Below are 21,780 nucleotides of genomic sequence, written 5' to 3'. Positions count from 1 at the left end.
TGAGCTAGCTAACTATGGACTGAACCCTCTGTAACTGTGAGCCAGGTTAAATCTTCTTTTAGTTGTGGGTGTTGGGAGCTGGATCTCAGTGACAGGAAACCTAACTAATATAGGTAAGGCTATTATTCTGGATTACCCAGATAGGCCAAGTGTAATCTCAAGAGTTCTTATTAGGTTGAAATAGAGATAGGAGTGATGCCAGGTGCTAGCGTTGAAGGTGCAAGAAGGAAATATGACCTAAGGAAAGCTGGAAAGGAAGGAAATGTTCTCTGTCCAAAGCTTTCGGAGGGAGTATAACACTGCCTGTGCCTTCCTTTTGGCCCTTGAAACTTACCTTAGACTTCTAACCATTAGAACTCTTAAGATAATAAATTGGGTTTTCATAAGATACTGTTGGCAGTAACTTATTGCAGCAGTCATTTGAAGGTTTAAAGGAACTGAGGTAATCAATATGTGACTGAAATTTGAGAAAGGGTTTCCTGGTTCTCTGATTGCTACATGAAATTGAGAAAGAAAGGGAAAAAAAAAGGTAGAAGAGAGGAGAAAAGCGAGCATAAAAGAAACAAAACAAGAGAAAGAAAGACACTGCGGAAGGAGGCTGACAGTTGGTGGCTGTGGTGGAGCAACATGGTGAAGTTCAGGACTTGCTCATAGATGGACCTTCTCTGAGGCATTCTGACAGCTGGGGAGAATGCAGCGGGGGGCACAGGGAAGGAGCCTCCAGATGGTCCAAGAGGCAGGCAGAAAGCCAGAAGAATGCGGTGTCACAAAGGCAGAGTACCCCGCAGTGGAGGAAAAAATAACTGCTTGGGAAGTGGCTGGGTGGCACTTAGAAGTCAGGTGACCTCTGGTCATTGACTTTGGTGAGATGTGGAAGATAAGTTATGCCAGAATGAGAACACTGGCTGGCTGCCCTGTAGGTCAAGTCTGTCTTATTCACCATGCTGCAGAGTCTTCACAGAGGACTTGTGCCACGAATATGTGTTTGAATGAGAGAAAGTGGCTGACTTTACGGGTTGAGAGGGAAGTCACCCTCCCTGAGATGGCAGAGCCTGGGGGAACTGGAGAAGTTGGGTTGGACCTCACCAAGACATGTGCTGCCCTGGGATCTGCTTGGAGAACGTGGCTGGAATGCCGGGTGGTAGAAGAGCTGAGAGGATGTCTATGTGGAGCCTCAGTATCTCCTCTGTCCAACACTTGAGTGTGTCCCAGCTGGGGGTAACTAAAGATGAGCTGACAGCCTCTTTCAGGGTGGGAAGTTTGCAGAGCAGGAAGGATGTCTATTGTCTCAGTCTGATTGAATACAGGTATGAAAGCCTCCTTGAGAACCTCCCAGACATCATTTGAAAGGAAATACAAAGACACTGTTTCATATACCAGGGAACCGAAAACCAATGCAGCATCATTGCCCTAGGAAACCCTAAAACCAAATCATTTGTAACAATGGCCCAAGACCAATTTTCTGCCTACTTGAAATTTTTCTTTCTTTTCCAAAGCAACTTCAGTGAATAGAAATTGTCATTTTAGCCCGTAGCTGCTGCTTGTATTTGGAAGGGCAAAGGGTGGGGAATTGGTCAAGGCAGATGCCACAGCAAGATAGCAGTGGGCTCGGAGCTCCAGGAGCAAGAGTCATTTTCAATGATTCATTTTAAGCCTGACATTAAGCTTAGTACAGTGGGATAAAATGCCCAAGGAGGAGGTCAGTCTTAAAGAACAGTGAGTCTGTGGAAAGCTGTGCTCACATCTCTCTTTCTGGAGGGATGCCAGACTTTGCTGAAGCTTTTGTATGAAAGCGGGAGGAGTTTTGGGTGACCCATTCTTTGTCCATAAAGCTTCAGCATCCTCCTCACATGGGGCGAAATCATCAGTAATTCTATGTTTTCCTCCAGGTACCTGAAGGCACAGACACCCTGTGGCCAGCACAGATAGACAAATAGTGAAAGGAGATCTCTGCAGCCGAGACTCCAGAACTAATTAGCTAACAAGGCGTATAATTAGATTAATACATGTGACCCAAAAGCTGACGATGTGCTTTTTAGGGCAGAGGAAATGAAAGAACCGACAACAAAGAATGACATGAGGGAGTTCCAAATTATTACCTGTGTCAGGACTATACCTGCTGCATGTTTTATGAATAACTAGAAGAGGGAAGCTTGAAGGCTCCAAATTTAAGGCAGTGGCAAAGAGGTGGGATTGTTAATTACTCTGATTGAATCAGTACACCTTGTATACATATATGGGGTTGACACACGAGTCCCCACAAATATGTACAACACAATAATTATTATTACAATAAAGAAATGCCAGCCTGGGAGGGGAGTAGTGGTGAATAATGAAGGCATCTCTTCATTACTTAGTTCTGGCTGGGCTGCCTGGGACTCATGCTGCCTTGGGGTTTCTTTCTGTTGTGGAAAAGGCGTTTCCGTCCTCTCCTTCCTGTAGCAAGGGAAAGGCTCTGCACAACGTACTTGGCATACGCAGTGGCCAGGCCTTCCCTAGTCCCATCTAGGAGGTTGGTTATTTCTAGAAGGCCCCTTCGGGCTTCCCTCTCTTTTTCCTTTAACTGATGTGGAGAGAGGATAACTGCCTTTGAAGCTGGCACGTCGCTCCGTCCCCGTGGCACGTGCTCTGCGAGGCGGAGTCCTATCTCCTCGAACTGAGTCCTTTGCCTTCACCCCCCCCCCCCATCCCAGAGAGCCAGCTTGGCTCCTTGCCCTCACGCAGGCTCTGCCCCTCATCCATCCTTCATCCCTGTCTGAGGCAGTGTTGTTTTATTGGTCCCAGATCACCAGGTTGCTCAGTTTCTGGAGTGAAATATCACGGAGGCCACCAAAGCCTTTTCTCACTGCTTCTCCGACGGTTTGCTAATTAATATGATTTTGGTCATTGCATTCACTACTGAAGCTGCGCCAATTTCCCTGGGGTGGAAAGTCAGGCATTAATCCACTACACCAGCTAAATGACTCGTGTGTGAGAGGAGACCATTTCATCAGGAGTATTTCCTTGTGATTCGACATCTCGCTTCGCAGGCTGTGAACTTTCAAAAGTGCTTTCTGGTCCAATGTCAGGGTTGCCTAGCTTCTAGAGAGAAAAGTTAAGTGATTAACATAGCCCACGTCAAACACATGCTTAGCCTTGTTTGCCTGTCACTGGGAGCGAGATGCCAAGCTGTATTTTGGAACTGGAAAAAGAAGTAGCCAGACTCTTTCCTGTTGGGCTGCATGGGAGTCTATCCGGTGGAGTTTAGCGTTCTGCCTCCCTGTGGCACAGCTGTCTTTTTGTCCATGGAGTCATAGTGGCTTACCTTTGAAACATTAGCTGTTCACCCTAGTAATTGCTCCATCCTCTAATTTAATGAAAACCCATTAAACTGAAACAATAATTAAAATGAGACATCCTCTCTGTAGGCGGTTTGCATATTAAAATCACCATGCATTCAATGCAGGCAGATTTTTATTCTTGAAAAACAGCATTTGAAGCGACATGTAAAAATGATTTATAATGAAGAATCATAAATTAGAGAGCTTGGCAGTTGACTATGATGCCCTACTGTTTGCTCTTGAATCTGAGTAGATGGAACGAGGTCAAGGCCAATACAGCATTTTGAATGACTCTTTCAGGCCTGAGAATTAGAATGCACAAAAGGGAGATGATCATAATTAGGTCACCCAACATTCCAAACTTTTAAAATGGGCTAAAGGTCACGCCCTCAATACTTGGACTAGTTTAGACTCTTGGAGGACAGCTCCTCTTAGGGGAGACCTAGGATTGGTGCAGTAGTTGAAAAGTTGAATGACTTCTTCTTGTGTGGGATGAGGAAAACCAGTCAGAAATACACAGAAAGCAGTACTCTGAGTCTGTGGACGTGCCTGGGCTTCATGCTAGAGACGGGCTTTTGCGGAAGTCACTGGTCTTCTGAGTGCCAGAGATTCCTTGTCTTCAATGTGAGGGTATTTGTACTTACCCAAAGGGTTATTGAGAATATGAGAAGTAATCATGTCAGGAAAGCCTTGGAAGGCTTAGCAGATCTGGAGCGTGCAGATTCCTTGCAGAGCTTCGCAGCAGCATCCTTGGGAGCACGCTCACTGTGAGCTGCACACTGTGCGTTATTCTTTCATGTCGCCTCTTGGGAACGCTGAAAAGTGAGCAGTGTTCCTTATCATCACTGCAGAGCTGAGGTGACTCAAGAATAAAGAAAGGAGACTGTGTTGCCCTGGGTCTCACTGTCTCTGTCGCAGAACTGGTGTTGCAGTCCTGGCGTGTCTGAGGTGACGAAGGGTGCTGAAAAGCAGTGGTGCCTGTGGTTGGCCTTGGGCAGAGCTGAGTTGGCACTGCAGAGATGCTGCTCTGTAGAGAGCTTCTCAGCTCTTTGCACCTCCCTTTAACATAGAGATAGCAAGGCTGGCATCGTCAGGTTGCTCTGAAGACTAAATTAAAACAGGAAGTGTGATTGATACATATGATGTGTTAGGACAAAAAAAAAAAAAAGAAAAAACCACAATGAAACATTGCCATGACTCACCTCCAGATGCTTCCCATTTCTTCCAACGTACTTGCTGGTTACTCTTGCCACTTTCTGAAGCAGTTCTGGAGTGTTCTTTTGTGAGTGTCTTTAGTTACATTTCTATGGCTGCCTCAGTGTCCTGAGTGTGTTAAAACATTTATCCTTCATGGTCATTTTGCCTCTGGGGAAGAGCTGGAAGTTGCATGGTGCCAGATCCTGTAAAGAGGGTGGAGAAAGACACACTGTAATGTTTTCGCAAGGCTGCCTTTCTGTTGGATGGGCCTGAGTGACAGCATTCGCCGTGCTTTTGCTCACACCTCGTAAAGACGCTCATGAACTAGGACTTGCAGAAGTGCACGAGTGCTGCGATTAGTGTGTCTGAAGTGGAGTGTGTCGTGTGACGAACGGCAGAATAGCCTTTACTTAAACATCGCTTTTTCATTTAAAAATTGTCAGATTACTGTTTGAAGTTTTCAATTACTCCTTGAACTTGTTCTTAACATACCCAGCAGAAAGCAAAAATTAAGGGATGTTTAGAAGTTGGCTAAGTAGACCTAGATTGATATGGCTGGAAGTCCCACAGGCTCCCCTGTCTTGGTTTATTTCATGGAGAGAAGAGAGGTGGAAGGGGCTATAACCACGCCTCTCACCACGGCTGGCCATACCCATTACCCAGCAGCCCTCACTCAGACCCACAGCTCAAGCCAACCCAAAGTTTGACCACGACTTCAGCACCAGCTGCAGCCTCCACTCTCTCTGGGCTTGCTGCTTGCTGCAGTAGCTTGGTGTTGTGCCCATCCTACAGGACCCCAGGCATGCCTATAGTTGTCACATACTTTTTATACGGTAGACGCTGTTTTAAGAATTAGCATGCATAACCGTTACTATCCCCATGGAGTGGGTGCAATTTTATTTCTACTTTTGAAATGGAAGCTGAGGGATAGAAGGATTTACATATCCAAGGTCACATCTGAGATGAGATAAGGCTAAAATCCCAACGAAGCTGTCAGACTTTAGAATCTGAGCTCTTGGGCCGGCAAGATAGCTCAGCGGTCTAAAGCACTAGCTTAGGTAAGCTTAGGTAAGCACAGGGACTGTGGTTCAATCCCTGGCACCACATGCCACACCAGCCCCACCCCCAGGGCAGGCTGAGCTAGCCATAAAAAAGAATCTGATCTCTTAACTTCTCCCTTGCCCTGTCCATCAGCCAAAACATTCAGTCCCTGATAAGGGCCTCACTGGCCCTGCTCCAGATTATCCTGGACTGTGGTGCCACCCCAGTATGCCCACTGTTCTTATACCTGTGAATGGAGTAGCCACATGGTGCCAATTCACCACGTTTGTAGTTTATTCTTTTAATAAAACACCCTTTTGTCAATAGAGGATGCCTGTCAGTCCATTTTGTGTCCATGGAGTATGGGTCAGAGAATTGCTTAGTAAAGGTTTATAATGCAAAGAGTAAGTAAGCAGTCACTGATGGATGAGCGGGCAGTTTGCAAAAGGTGGGGGTACAGATTACCTCTGCACCTTTTATAGGGACCTGGAGAGCATACCTTGGTGAAACCATAGTCTCACTTGCACCTGGCAACTTTGTGTGTGGAATTTCATGTGCCATGTGGTGGGTGCACCTGCTGGTGCGTGGACTCTTGACAGGAGTGGATTAAAATGACCCTAGAAGGAGCTGGATGATCAGTTATGCATTTCCAAAATACACCTTAGTTCCTGAAGTGTCACAGAGGTGGGCATGGGAAGGGCTTTCGCCAAAGGGAGCTGAAAGTTGCTTTTGTTGAAATGCCCCCTCGGGCCAGTCAGCGAGCTGACTGGTGCCTTCCTGTCAGGAGCTGTGCTCCTGGGAAGCAAGGCCTGGCTGAGGTTGGGTGGGGACAGCCTGTGCTCTCACTGATCTAAGTAGACATGATCATGCCACTGAAGTCTGGGTGATTGGTGCTTATTTTCTCCTTTATTGAATTCCCTTCTTAGTTATGACCTGTTTCTATAATGTGATCTGCTTTAGAAGAAAATGTGTTACTTTTTCCTTACAATAAGTTTAAGAGAATGTTTGCAGTTTTGGCCATGTGCAGAATGGAAATATTTAGACCACGTTAGTTCCCTATTGCTCATACTTTGATTGAAGGCCGTCCCAATCTCTATTTTATACCACTCAATACATTTTATGCATACTTGATGGGATTTGGTGATATAATGGTGTAGCTGTTTGCTAGAATATCTTAGGTATTTCTCATGATCTCTTAATACCTCAAGTGTCATCATGTTATCATACATAATTTTCCACTGGCTTATAGGCCTTAATTTACTTAAACATTCTCTATGGGTAGATAGTGTTTTTACCATACAATGCAGTCTTAATGATGTTACAGAAATCTTTTATCAGTCTCTTCCTGTTTGTCCCTTGGTCTTGAGATTCAGGTGGTTCACCTCTTTCATTACTGTAGGATTTCTTGAGACAGGGTGGAGGGCAAGGGATGGGAGATGAGGACAGGAGGGGAGACTTGGTCAGCGGTAGGTGGCAGTGGCGGTGTGGAGGGACTGTGGTTTGTTAATTTCTTCATGACAAAGGGGTAGTGTTGGTTTTTCTCCCTGGTATTGTCAACGGGCTACAAGAAGAGCTCAGCTGCCTTTCAGTTTCTGTCTAATTAGTGAATTATGGGAGCAGTGGAATCTGCTTTAATTAGAGTCACACAGCAATTATTAAGCAATTGATGAATACCTAGGGTTCTCTAGGTTGAGTTCCCTTAGGAGGAGCTGGGCTGCTCAGTGGGCCTTTTTATTTTGTAGCCAGCTCAGGTTCTAATATACTTTATCCCAGCACACTGGGGTCACATTTGGGCATCTTCACGTGCCTCTTCTCTTATGCCGGGTTCCAGAGTTTGGACTTAAGGTATATTTTATGAGTGCAACACGTTGAGGTTCTGCTGTGTGCCAGGCACTGTACTGGGTGTGGTATATGTATTGGTAGATTTATTTTTTGTGTGTAGAACTTGTAGTCTAGAGAGCAGTTTAGCCACTAATGAAGTGTATCACAGCCTATGAATGATGGCGCACGTTGTGATAAGCATGTGAAGACAATATAGGGAAGGCTGAAATGAGGGTGTGACAGTGATGCTTGTGTCAAAGGGGAAAAAAAAAGACAGTGAGAAAGGGGAGGTCCCTGAGGCTAGGGGTGCAGCAGTGGGGGAAAGGGGGTCTTGGGCAGGAAGGACACGAGGCTTGGGCGCTGGACTGCAGGTGCAAGGGCAAAGGGAAAGGAAAGGAGAGGAGGGTGGACGTAAGCAGGGCACCCAGCGAATGCCTGCAAGGGGCAAGGGTGCGTTTCCCCCCTTGCTTGGCATGTGATCCTGGGCATGCCATGGAACTCATTGTATCTGTTTCTCTCTCTGCAAAATATATATGAGGCATGGAAATACTATTCGTGCATTTAGTCAATAAATGCTTTCTGAGTGAATACACAAATGCCAGGTGTTGGCTATGTGACAGTGAGTTGTCCCTTGTCCAGCCACGTCAAGCAGGGAGGTCACGTGTGTTGGTGAATCATGGCTGTAGCACAGGCAAGAATAGGACCCGTGGAGCCAGCCTGCTGTACTGTAGCTTCACTACTACAGCGTCCTAGCTTAGTGTCCTTTAGCACATTATTTAAATTCCATAAGGCTAAGTTTTCTCATCTGTAAAATAGAAATAAGAATAAGGCCCATTCCTGCGACGTCCACGAGGCAAAGGACACGTGTGGGATATTGGCCTTGCCCTGGGCACTGTAATAAACCACACACGTTTGCCTTTTATTCCTGAAGCTACCGGAGGTTTCATGGAATGCAACTGTGCCGTGTTAGTGGAGATGAGAATCCTTAACATTAGCCGGGAGCCTTCTGGTGTCCCAGCGGCATTCTGCTTGTGACTGCTCCTTCTCTGAAGACTCCGTGGGTCAGTGGTATCCGACAGCCGCAGGGATGGGTTGTAGGACTGCGGCAGGCATTGCTGTGCGGATGCTTGGCAGTTCTGAACTGATGAGTTTCCTCCACACTGGGAAGTGAAATGCCGGCTGCCTGTACAAATGAGTGAGTGTTGCTTTGCCTTTAGGGAGCAGGCTTACCGGGAGCCTGGGTGGAACCTCTCCTAGGACAATATGCTTTCTCTCCCAGACCCTAGCCATGTCATTTGAGCTTCTCCATGTAAATCCTAAAATATTGCCTGGATTTTCCGCCAGTCCATGCTGAGCCAGGCCGCCCTGGGGTGTTTGTTCTTTTCACATTTCTGGCTGCTGCCGCCTTTGCTGTCTTGAGTCACCGATCTGCACCAGCAGGGACTTGGCCATTTGCTCTGTTTTGTGCTAATCTGGTGCCCCGTGGCTGGTCAGGGACCTGAGATGTCCTTCCACTGGTGGGCTGACTAGATGCTGTCCCTGCTGGACTTTTAGTGAAAGATGTGCTCGCAAAGAAAGAAAAATGCCAAGACAATGTGGAACACGAGGGTGTCCACGTCCTCACAGCAGTCCTGTGGTGAAAAATCCCTCTCCTTCCGCTCACTCCTGCCTGGCAATTGCTTATTCATCTTTTTCTCGAGCCAGGTGCAGCGATGCCCCCTGTTTGAGCTCATTCTCCACCTCCGTAGTCCTTTGTCCTTCATGCTCTGCCCTGCTGGATACCTGTTGTCGCTGAGAAACCACCATGTGCATGTATTTGTCCCCCGGGGCACAGACTGTCTTTGTAACTTTCATCTCCCCAGTGCCCACCACTGCGCCTCGCGCAGAAGCCACGCAGATGTGTTCACTGGTGACGCCGCTCGACACCGCCGTGTCCTGACAGCCAAGAATGAGGGAAATAAGGTTGTTTCTCTGTTCAGCAGAGAGTGTGTGTATGAATACAATTTAGCAGTTTCCTCTCTGCTCTTCAGTTCCCTTCCCTCACCCAACATTCTTTTTCTTTCCTTTTTTTTTCTGATGTTTAATTAGCACATTAGCATTTTTAGTCTTTCTTTTAAAACGACGAGGTAGCACTGTTTTCATCCTCAGAAAGAAAGAGCCATTAACCTTGGCTGCTGAGTTAGCATATTGTAACTCGATCCCGCCAAACCTCTGAGTATTTAGGCTGTTCTTTCTCTCCCCTTCCAAAAGAAAGGGGACTGTTTGCCTTAAATAATTGCTACATGGGAAACCACCTTGCTACAGCGGTGGCCTTCAAGTGTGTTAGAGGTCTCATAACAGAAAACCTCAGAAGTAGACCAAGTTCAGATACTTGAATCATGTGACTTACTAAATGATCAGTTTTCAGCATCCAGGAGGAAGGAGGGAATGAGAGTCAGGTTAGCACCTGTTGAGGCAGGGTACAAGGAGGGAGGGAAGATGCCCACATGGTGGTTGAGTGATACATATTCAGTCTTTCTCAATTAGCAGCTTTCCTGATAAAGTTGGGGTGACAAGGATTGTCGCTCAAGTTCAAAAAGGGGGTTCAGTAAAAAGGAGGTGCTTGGCGCCAACGTGTGGGCAGCAGGTGACTCCGGCCACAGCAATGGCTCATCAGGCAATTTGATGGGCAGTGAGTAGTTCTGATGGCTTTTCTTGGGAACAGTATATGTGGAGTACCCTGGGAGTGGGGTGAAGGTCAGGGACGAGCATCAGATTCAGGGGTGATGCAATTGTTCTGAAGCTGGCGTGACTTACACATGGCGATTTGGGCCTCCCACCACAGTCTGCTTGTCAGGCACACTTCTCACCCAGCCCCCTTTTTCTGTGTCCAACGGCTTTACCTTCTCCATGTTTGGTTTATGTTTAACACATTTCACAGGTTTCTAACTTACTATCTATATTTAACGCTTCTTAGGAGCTCTTTTTAAAAATGTAAAAATACAACTTTGCATATACAATTTCAAACTAATGATACGTTTGCCATTGGTTGCATAGAATTTACAAATGTATTTCATGGCTACATAATCAGCAAAACAGGAGAACAGATGGAACATTTGGACCATTTTGATGGATTTGCGGCATTCACTCGGTGCCAAGGCGCCATTGCCAAGGCAGGGCAGCAAGAGTTTGTCTGACTTGTAAGACTGCATTGTGACCCTCTTCTGGGATTTTCCTGCCCAAGGTCAGAATGTTACAACTGTGCCTTGTGATGTTTATATCCAGGGAAACAGACATCATCAGAGTGGCCGTAATTTAACGAAAGGATGAAAGTGTTACCTGTCTGTGTGTGGAAGCAGTGTGTGTAGTGAGGCCTTTCTGAATACGTGGTCAGATTTTTGGAAAAAAATAAAACTCTTCTTAGGAGCTTTCCCCATCTCACCTGTTTTTCTTGTTCTCTTTAGTGGAATTAAACATTCTCACGTCATATGGCGGCGTGCATTAGGGTGGATAAGTGTGGGAGTGTGGTATTCACTGTAAGGTCTCACTAATTGCTTTCCACCGGCCACTCTTTTAAGTCCTGGGGACTGCAGGCTTCTGCAAAGTAGGTGGCCTGTCACTATTTTCAGTAATAGAAAACTTTAGACCTTATGTTAATTTGAAAATTCAGCAAAAGAGAAAAATTGTAGAATGTGGATGTTTTATGCATGGAAAATGCCCTCAGCACCCTCTTCTGCTGCGCAGCCACAAGCAGGAAAGTGTGGTTAACAGGCATGAAATTGAGGCTGGGACAGAACTCGGAGCTGATGGAATTTCATCCTCTGACTTTTCAGATGTGTGGGATTCCGAGAGGGAATGTGTCTTATCCAGGGTTTAGCTGCTGGTTATCTGTCTAACTCCCCTAGAAACTGGCCCAGCGTTCTTACACAGTGAGAAGTGATTTTTCTGGCTTTCTTTTCTGGCTGAATTATGGTAATAATTTACTTGAAAGGGCTTTTCTGCAATGAGAATACACATAAAGTCTCCATGTATGAAAACAGATGTTTCTTACATTTTACTCTGGTGGGCGTGAACAAGGTCTCTTTACTTCAGTGTGCCAGTCATTTGTGAAGAGAAAAGAGTTGAGCCAGTGTGAGGCGTTTGCAGCCCTCGAGGAGGACCGCTTGAGCAGGTGTGTGGGAGGACTCTGGGAGACCAGTGTTTGTGCTAAAGGGGAAATCGGCATTAAATGCCGTTTATTTAGATAGCCACTGGCACCCCGCCACTTGTTCTTGGTCTTCCAAAAGGTACCATACTGTTTCCTAACTGCCATATATGTACTTATCCAAAATAATAGTGTAAATGAGAAACAGAATGGGAATATGTTAATTGACCAATCAGTCTTCATGGGCTGCCTGTTTCAGGCCAGACACTAAGAACAGTTGATAAAGCAGTGGATACGTAAGTGGACCTGCTGCCTTGGAGCTTCATGTCAGTGGGGAAAGGAAAGAAATGCGATGAAGCAAGAGGCAAGAATCAAGTGTCAGGAGACGTAAGAGAACCGCAAACTGATCGCAGTTCATAGGCTATGATAAGTTATGTGGAGGGAATAACCGGAGTGGTGTGTTAGGGAATTACCTCTAGAGGTCCTGCTGTGGCAAGAGTGGCTGAGAGGTTGATGTTGCAGGGAGGGCCAGAGGAGCAGGAGCCATGCAGGTGACAAGGGAGAGAAGACCAATCAGAAGGGGGGAAGAGTCTGGAGATGTGGGATGGGAGTGGGCTTGGTGGCGCCGCTAGCGTCCAAGGAGAAGCATGTGAGCTGGAGGGGGAGACGTAGGCATAAGTCTGTGTGTGTGCATGCATGTGCGTGTGTGTGTATATATGTGTGTGTGTGTGTGTGTGTGTGTGTGTGACACTTTGTAGGTAGTGTAAATGAGAGGTTCATATTCTCTGAGCATCAAGAAGCCATTGGAGAATTTCATGCAGGAACGAAAGCGATTTGGTCATACATTTATTTATTTACTTATTTTTGTAATACTGTAATTTAATACAAGATATAAAGGAAAAATAGATTAACCCACATTCACCTTTGAAAACCTTCAGGACTAGTGCACAGGAGACAAAAGAGGTCACTGTGGAGGATGACTTTCAGTATCACTAATGGGAATCTCTAGAGTCTATTGGCTCCATGGAATCTTTTCTTGCAATTTTTTAAAAATGTATTTAGCGCAGGGTCTACAGGGTCTCACTACACACATTGGACTTGTAGTGATCCTCCTGTTTTCAGCCTCCCAAGCGCTGGGATTATAGGCATGTGCCACCTTGCCCAGTCTCAATTGCAGAGTGCCAGGGATCGAACTCCAGTCTTTGCATCTGCCTAAGCAGCCACGTTAGTCAGCTGAACTATCTGGCTGACCCCTTTCTGGCAAAGTTAGTAAGGAACCTGTTCAACTGCCAGTCCTACAGATAACCCACTACTATTATGGACTACTGGACCATATTGGATTATTTTGCTGAATTCGCACACCTTCAATATTTAAATGGAGTGGAATACCCATCTCTGACAAAACTAAATAAAGAAGGGAGTATAAATGAAGGACCATTTTGTAGTGATCATATACACAATCTATCTATCTATCTATCTATCTATCTATCTATCTATCTACATTATATATATCTGAATATACAAAATAGCATAGATGTACAGTTGTTTTCTCTTAATTCAGTCATACATTTTAAAAGAGCGGTTTGGCTACTGCATGGAAAATGGAGAAAAGACAGTGGTGATTGGAAGCAGTGAGGTGAGTTAGGGAACTGCTGGAAGCATCTGGGGAGCAACCTCTGGCCTTGGGTAAGAGCTGTCGGAGTGCAGCTGGGAAGCAGCCAGGCCGCGGGATGGGAGCCCTCGCATTCACCCTTGGGCTGGAATATGGCATGAGGAGTTGGGAAGGACCAAGTGGATATTCTAGTTTTATTGGCTTGAGGAACTTGGTGTTGCCATTTACAAGGCCTGGGCACTGTAGGGGGAAATAGTAGGTTGTGGGAAGGAAGAAAGGAAAAAATATGCACAAGATAGTTAAGATAGTTATACAGTGAACCTCTCTTAGTTCCTTGAAAGGAATGTTTTGTGCTAATATTGCTTAGTCAAGATACAATGCCTGTATTTATTTTTTAATTTGCTTTTTAACATTTTTAAAAGTTTATTTATTTATTTGGTACAGGGCCTCCCTACACAGTTCAGTGTTATAGCGATCCCCCGTCTCAGCCTTCCCGGGTGGGGACTGCGGGTGTGCACCACCACGACTGGTTTCAGTGGCCGGCACTGTGCGCCTGGGGTTCTGGAGCTGGCATGGTGTGCAGTACTGGGCATTGAACCCAGATCCTTGCGCTTGCCAGTAGTCATTTAGGCCGCTGAGCTATCGCCCCAGCCCTAAAATTTTATTGTAAAGAGAATAAAAAACGAAAATTAATACATCATTTCAAAACAAGATGATAGGAAATTAACAAAGATTGTTGTATTGCATACTATTATCTTCAAAGTAGTTGTTCAGATTATCAGATATAGGCATGTAAGATTGACGAAACAATTAGGCATGAACTGTTTCTTTCAATAAACCAATAGAAATTCGTAGTACAATTATCTTAGCTATCGAGTGTGTGTGTGTGTGTGTGTGTGTGTGTGTGTGTGTGTGTGTATTTTCCCTTCCTTCTTTCTTTTCTCCTTTCCCTTGTCCTAATTGTTCCTTGCTGTGGAGCAGTTTCTTTCCCTTTCACAATATCTATTGTACCTTCCAGATTTTATTTACTCTTTCAGTTTTTTACATCAGGGGACAATATGATGCTTACACCTGTGGGCCTGATTTATTTCACGTATGAGTGTTTATTTTGCTTTGTAAATGACAAATTGTGTTGCTACAAACATGGGTGCACATACATTGCTATGTTTTCATTTTTTCTTGAAAAATACCCAGGAGGGCAATAGCTAGGTTGAATGGGACCTCAGGTCTTATTTTTCTGAGGACTCTCCATACTGATTTCCACAGTGGTTGCACTAGTCCACACTCCCACTAACAGTGGAGAAGGGCTCCTTTTCCCCCACAGCCCCTGCAGCATTTGTTAGGGGTTGATTTCTTAATGATAGCTGCTATTTCTGGAGTAAGATGAAATCTGTGTTATTTTAACTTGTATTTGTCAAATGACCAATGACGTTGAACATTTTTTCATATATTTATTTGTATTTCTTCATCCGACCGGTGTGTGTATTCATTTCAGATACCCACTTTGGATTTGTTGTTTAATTTTAGGGGCCTGATTTTTAAAAATTCTTCATATGTTCTAGATAGAAGTCCTTTGTCTGAGAGGCAGTTCCATGCCTGTATCTTGTACCCTGCATAACTACTACTACAAAGACAACACTGCACAATGTATTGACTATTATAACCCTCTCTTAACCTGTTTTGAGACTTAGTTTCATTGCTTATCTTTTTTTTCTCTTTAACATATAAAAAAGAAGGTTGTGGAAGAGAGTAAGAGCTCTATGGTGGGCAGATGCACTTTGAACTGTTGCATATTAGACATTCACGTGGAGACAGTGAAAAGAAGATTGGACATATTACTTAGTTGCTTAAGGGAGAGTTGGAGGTTGCATATTTAAATATGGAGGTCAGTAAGCATGAGGCTGGAAGGCCAACCCCTAGGGAATATTGAGGTGAGGACCCTCCCACGGGCTGCGATATTGTACCCTTCTGTCCAGCAGGTGCTGCAGATGGGTTGTGCCTTCTATCTCTGGGTCCAAGGAGCAGAACCCATAATGAGCGCTCCAGGTACCCACTACCAATCTGTAAGTTCCTATTGATGAGCGAGGATGTAAACAGATGAATGAATCCCAAGAGTCAGCAAGGAGAGTCCCTGTTCCTTCGGCTCCCCCTGTTGCGGTACTAAATTCTAGGTAGATCTTGTTAAATTTTATCCAGCAGTAATTAATGACAGTGAAAACAATGTTAGGAGAAATTTGCTAATCTTCTCTCGTTTGCACAATGATCTGTTAATGTTTCATGAATGTTTAGCGTTATTCTGGGAAGCCTTCAGCTGGGATTCTATAGAAGGCGTGGAAGCGCTCTCTAAGCGGCCGTCTCTTAGGTGAGCCCTTGCTGCCGGTCAGCACAGTGTGCCGCTTAGCAGCAGGGAGGGCATTGCTTTAGGCACAAACGCAAATGCTAGCTGGGTTGCACATGGGCGCAGACCTATAATCTCAGCCTGTGGGAGACTGCGGCAAGAGGATTGCAAGTTCAAGCTCAGCACGGACAACTTAGAGAGACCTTGTCTCAAAACGAAAAACTGAAAAAGGACTAGTGATGCGGGTCAGTGCAAAGGGCCTCGTTTCAATTCCTAGTACCTCAAAAACAAAAAACAAAAAACAAAACAAAACAAAACAAAAAAAACAAAAAAACCCACAGGTGCCTGCTTCTGTGGTAGAAGGCTCCTTCTTTTTCTCCATTTTCAGCCTAGACTTTACAGCTGGAAAAAGACTGGTGTTCCCTTTTATGTTACTGACAGGAAGTGGTACTTCATGGGATGATAAGACAGCCTGGGAGGGCTTCAAGAGAGACCTAGTTCAGGCCCTGAACGTATAGATAAGAAGACAGGGGCCCGAGGACAAGAATTCCAGGACTTCTAGATCTTTCAGGGTTGTTGCTTAAGTCTGAGCTGCCGCTTGAGTGATGCAGCCTTCGAAGCTTTGCATTTTATTATTTATTTATTTATTTAATTAATTTATTTTTTGGTGGAACCGGGGATTGAACTCAGGCCCTTGTGCTTGCCAGGGAAGCGCTTATTCTACTGAGCCGAAGCTTTGCATTTTAAACGCTCTGCAGGGCTGGCGAAATGACCCAACAGGGTCCAACCATCCAAGGAGATGGTCGGGATGGGAGAGAGGACCGCCAGGTTCTCCTTTGACATTCATTCTTCAGCGTCTGAATAGCTTCGCTCCCTGGTGCCTCTTTCAGCTGCCGGGAGATGCAGTGTGCAGCACTGAGAGGGATCACAGGGACGAGGCTGCGAGGGAAGCAGCAGGTGGCTCTTCTGAGGCTGATACTGGAGAAAGAGATTCCTGTCCAGGGCCAGAGTCAGCTGGACTCACATGCCTCTAGGTGTGCTGAGTTGGTCTGCATCTTGATAAATACTTCATGAGGAGAGTAATCCAGTGCACGCTTACAGAGGAATTCCAGGCATGCTTTCGGATCCCGAGCATGTCTTGCATTTATTCTGGAAGCAAAGGCAGAGTGGTCTGGCATTGTTAGTGCCAGTAAATCTCCTTTGGGGACAAGGCAAGGACAGATTCCTGGGTGCACTGTGGGGAAAACAAAACCAAGCCCAGGAGGAGAGTGACTGGTGCTGCTTGGTGGCATTTGGATGCCACTAGATCCCAGGTTCTCTGAATGCAGGACCCCATTTATCCGACCCGCTTCACCTTACAGCAGCTTACTCTGCTTGCATCTGGCTGTTTTGCTCGGTGTCCTGTCAAAATTCATGTCAGACAGTCACGGCCTGGCCCATTGTAAACTTGTCAAAGTGACAAGCGGTCTTGGTGACAGACTCAGCATTTCTGGGGGCTGTGTTGAATGACTGTGGTGCTGTGCAGTGGTGAGTGGTGTCTGAAAATGAAGGGGGAAGGGGAGGTGGAAACTGGGATCTGGATCCTTGAGTGTGGCAATTCAACTGTGGGTCTCTACTCTCTTCTTCCTCCTGTTCCCTCTTTCTTTCTCTATCTCGCCCCTCCTCTCCACTCCCCTCTCCCTTCTTTTCCCTTCCTCTCCCTTCCCCTTCCCTCCTCTTCCCTCTGTCCTCTTCTGTTCCCATCCCTCCCCATTCCCTCCCCTCCTCTCCTCTCCCTTTCCTTTCCACTCTCTTTCTCTTCCCTCCCTCTCCTCTCCCCCTGCCCTCCCTTCCCCTTCCCTCCACGTCCCTTCTCTTCTCCTTCTGCTCCTTCTCAACTCCTAGATACTGAAAGAGAGATCCACGCAGCTCCTCATGTGAGTGAGAAATTAATTCAACTGTTCCGGAATAAGAGTGATTTCACCTTTGTGGCCACCGTACGGCAGAAGCCATCGACGTCAGGTGTCATACTGTCCATTCGAGAACTGGAGCACAGGTAGGAAGGCTCCTTCTGCTCTTGGAGATCTATTTAGAGTTAATGGACTCCATGAGGGGTTTTAGGGATCAGAGGTGGGAGCTCCACGGAAAGGTTGGCTAAATGAGGCTCTGTGCCCACATCACTGGATTTACATTGCCACCGACAGACAGCTGGATAAAGCAGAAGCGGTGTTTACACATAATGGGGTTCTGCTCTGCCACAAAGAAGGTCAAACTTGAGCCGCTGGCAGGGAAACGGATGCACAAGGGGCACACAAGCTTAGCCATCACATGGTTTCTCTTATATGAGAAATTCAAATTATAAAGAGCAGAGTAAAGTACAGGTCATAGAAAGGAAGGAGAGCTTTCTCAAGTGAGAGAGAGAGAGAGAGATGAAGAGACACAGGGAGGTATGAGGGCGGGGCAGGAAGGTGATGAATAGAGTAATTTTTTTTTCGTGTATTTCAGGGAAGGGTCTACAGGGTGTTCAGGGTCTCACTACTAGATCGGACTTGTAGTGATCCGCCTGTTTATAGCCTCCCAAAAGCTGGGATTGCAGGCGCATGCCACCACACCCATCTCAATCACCATCTCAGCGTGCCCTGGGGGTGGGGCCTGCACAGCAGGCTCGGGGATTGAACCCCTGGCCCCTGTGCCTGCTTGCAGGTGCTTTAATCTGCTGAGCTACTGGGCTGGCCCTGAATAAAGGAATTAAGATACGTGCACATTACCCACTCCTCAGAAAGAGTGTGAACTTGTGTACTACTAATAAGTACAAATCAAGCTTAAAAATAAAAGAAGAGAGTGCATTTGGGCAAAGCATCTGTCTTGATTGCTCTTTGGGGACAACTCCTGAGAGACCTTTGCACCTACTCCTTTGGTGCCTTTATTTATACATAACCACATTCTGTCTGATGATACTGGGTTTCTCAAGCAGGTTAAACACTTCTGTTGAATGCCTTTCGAGGATTTATTGTATGTGTACATGGGGACTGAGCTTGGCGCTGGGAATATTTAGGGGAACAATTCAGAGCTCAGAATGCATGAGCTATTACAGAATATGAACAAATAAATACTGTTAAAGCATTGTTGATACAGTATTGGCAGTTTGTGTTCTGGGTGTGAAGATACAGGTTAAGGTAAAGGCAAGTAGAGATAAGAGACCTGTCCCGCTTAGGGGTAGACAAGAAAGGCTTCATAAAGGAGCATGATGAAGGTTAAAATCCCATTGCTGGTAAGTGTTTGGCACATGAAAAGATCCTGGGAAAGAGGGTGAGCATTCGGGATGGGCAGCGAGGCTTGGTGTCACGAAGGCATGAGGAGATCAGGTCATTGCCAAGCATTGATGCCCTGCTGAAGAATTGGGAATGAAGTCCCCAGAGAAAATGAGTCGTAAGTATGGGACAGATCACCCTCTTAAAATGATGATTATTAGTTAACCTTAGTAGTTTAAAATTTTAGTAGCGACTTCTGTGTCATGGGCTATTGAAAATATTTGCGAAGAGCCATCTCTGTTCTAGGTGCTTAGGCAGTTTGTGGGGACCTCAACGAAGCCAAATCTTTCAAGCATCCGGGGTAGAGTTTGACAATGTGGAAAGCCAGGCCTGACCACATGAAAAGCCAATGCACCAAAGAGTAGGTGATAAAGAAAAAAAAAATAGTAAAGAAACAAGGCAGTGCGTGCCTGATTTCGAAGTTATGTAACTGCATTAAGCTCCTTAGGTCACTGGATAAGAAGATCCCATGGACAGTGACTCCTGAAGAACACGTGGAGTCCCAGCAGGCCAGGGAGTGAGGAGGGTGCAGCAAGCTGGGTGGTGAATGTGCACGTCTCAGAGGTGAAGAGTGTGAGGAAAGGCACTTTTCAGCAGGCAGCGGAGAGGACAGACTGACTGGGCTGCTGCTGGTCATGTTTTCTTTGCACATTTTCATCGAGTGTACGGATCAATAGTTCTGTGTCTTTTCAGTGGTTAAATTTGCTTTTGGCCTCAAGAGCTCATGACTCACCCTGATCCTTTTGCCTGGATTTTGTCAACATTATGAGTTGGCTATTTTGGGGTCAGCCTAGAGAACACAAGGCGATGCACATGTCTGTGAGAAGTAGGAGCTCGTTTAAGGGTGTGCTGGATGTTGGGGTCAGGCGTCAGGCTGAGTCTCTGTCCTGCCTTATTGGTCTTGTGGTGTTGGGCTCCTTGGTAGGAGCACTAATTCAGGTATTTCCCAATAAGGCAGAGCAAAGCGCTCCCTTAGGAGGGGAAAAGCTTGGGGAATGGCTAATTTTAGGACAAAGAGGGGCTGCGGAGATAGCTTGGCAGTCTAAGCACCTGACTGGCCAATGTAAGGACCTGGGTTCAATACCTGATACCACATGCTGTACCGGCCCTGCCAGTGGCACTTTGCTGGCCACTGAAACCAGACATGGTGGTGCATACCTGCAGTCTTAGTGCTGGAGGCTGAGACAGGAGGATCACTATGAGTCTGAGCTCCATAGTGAGACCCTGTAATAAATAAATAGATAAATAAATAAATAAGTTTGGGAGAAGGAGCACAGGCCTCAGAGTTAGAGCAGCAGACACTACACTAGAGTTCCAGTTCTAGCTTTGTGACAACAACTATTTAATATTTTGGGACTTCAGTTTCCTCATCTGCCAAATGTAGGTAATAATGCACTTTGGAGGGTTGCTGTAAGGATGAAAAAGATAGCGCAGGCTGAGTTGCTGTCCCTTCACAGTGGACGTTTGTTCTCCTTATATCTTGAGACCCTTATTTTCTGGGTTTCTCTTTTGGAATTAAAAAAAAATGTTTCTTTAGGAAAGTCTTTACAATATCCTGAGAAGATTTCTAATGGAATCCGACGTTTGCTAAGTGGAGAGTCAGCTGAACATTTTTTATTGTAACAAGACACCTCAGGCATTGATTCATAAACAATAAATGTGAGAAGGTAGAAAGTAGATCTCTCTCTGGATTTCACGGTGCTGTCCTGCGTATTTGTTTTATCAAAGCAAAGCACCATGGTGGGGTTTGAAGTGTACCAGCTCTGGGTAGCCCAAAAGTGCTGATTTCCACTCTGAAGAAGATTAATGTGTACTTACGAAGAAAAGGAACACAAGAACACAGAGAGGATTTTATTTTCATATATATTTAAGAATTAAGCTATTTTCTGGAACCTTTCAAATGTTCTGGTCTGTAACATGTGAGAGTCTTTCATCGTTTCAAGTTCCTTTTACTGTTGAGGTGTTATCTTAGTTACTCTTCTCATTGCTGAGGCAAAATACCCAGCATCCAAGTTAAAGGAGGAAGGGTTTCTTTAGCTCATAGTTGGTAGAGGTTTTGGTTCATAGTCTGCTGGCTCCAAGGCAGGGTGGGACATGGCAGAGGGGCAGCAGTTCTTGGTGGCAGAAGACAGGAAAAACACGTGAATTCACCAAAATAATCCAATATAGTCCAGTAGTCCATAATAGTAGTGGGTTATCTGTAGGACTGGCAATGTCAGAAGTTGTTGACTTGAGCCTTTTACACTCAGCATATTAAAATGCTTTACTTTTTATACCTCATTTTTATCCTTTTCTGCTGGATGGTTAAGACCAAGATAGAGCAAGACTTAGAAAACAAGAAATGTAACTTTATTTAAATGACAGTGGAATACCTTCTCTGACAAAACTAAACAAAAAAGGGGATACAAATGAAGGACCATTTTGAATCTGTATATGCAAAATAGGATAGATATACAGCTACTTTCTCTTAATTCAATGAGAAGAAAGATTTGTACTAATTGTTTGGACATGATATGTTTGCATCTTGTATTATGAATAACCACTATGAAGACAATAATATGCAATGTATTAATTATTGTAACTGTCCTGTTTTTTCTCTTTTGGTTTGTTTATTAATTTTTTCCCATAATTTTATTGATAAATAGCAATGAGACAGTTTCAAATCAAATTGGTAGGACAGTTACAATAATTAACACATTGCATACATTCCTCCCAGTGGTTAATTGCTGTACAAGATGCACACATGATATCCTATTTACAAACACGATTAGAACAAATTACTCTGTTCACTAAGAGAATGTAACTATATATCTATCCTAACCACTTTGAATACAGAGATACAAAATGTACATTCATCTGTATACCCTTTTTTGTTAAGTTCCGTTATTTGAATGTTATAGTTGTGTAAACTCAGTAAAATATTCTAAGAGTCCAGTAGCCCATAATAGTATTGGGTCTTCCACTTAACTGGCAATGTCAGAAATTGTTGACCTGAGTCCCCTACAGCTCAACATAACAGCATGGCTTTACTTCTTATA

General features: G+C 45.1%; 1 protein-coding gene across 1 annotated transcript in view; it reads left to right on the top strand.

Moving 5' to 3' along the window:
• Nell1 (neural EGFL like 1) overlaps nt 1-21,780 on the top strand; it is a 990,534-nt gene that overhangs the window by 71,138 nt on the left and 897,616 nt on the right. Inside the window, exon 3 of the mRNA XM_004642698.1 lies at nt 17,337-17,487. Within this exon, the coding sequence (XP_004642755.1) occupies nt 17,337-17,487 (151 nt within the window). The remainder of the gene's footprint in view (nt 1-17,336; nt 17,488-21,780) is intronic.

The sequence above is a fragment of the Octodon degus genome, unplaced genomic scaffold (assembly GCF_000260255.1).
Source record: "Octodon degus isolate 3935 unplaced genomic scaffold, OctDeg1.0 scaffold00159, whole genome shotgun sequence".
NCBI classification, from domain to species: Eukaryota; Metazoa; Chordata; class Mammalia; order Rodentia; family Octodontidae; genus Octodon; species Octodon degus.
The sequence above is the reverse complement of the archived record's forward strand: the minus strand, read 5'-3'. Positions and strand labels throughout refer to the sequence as shown.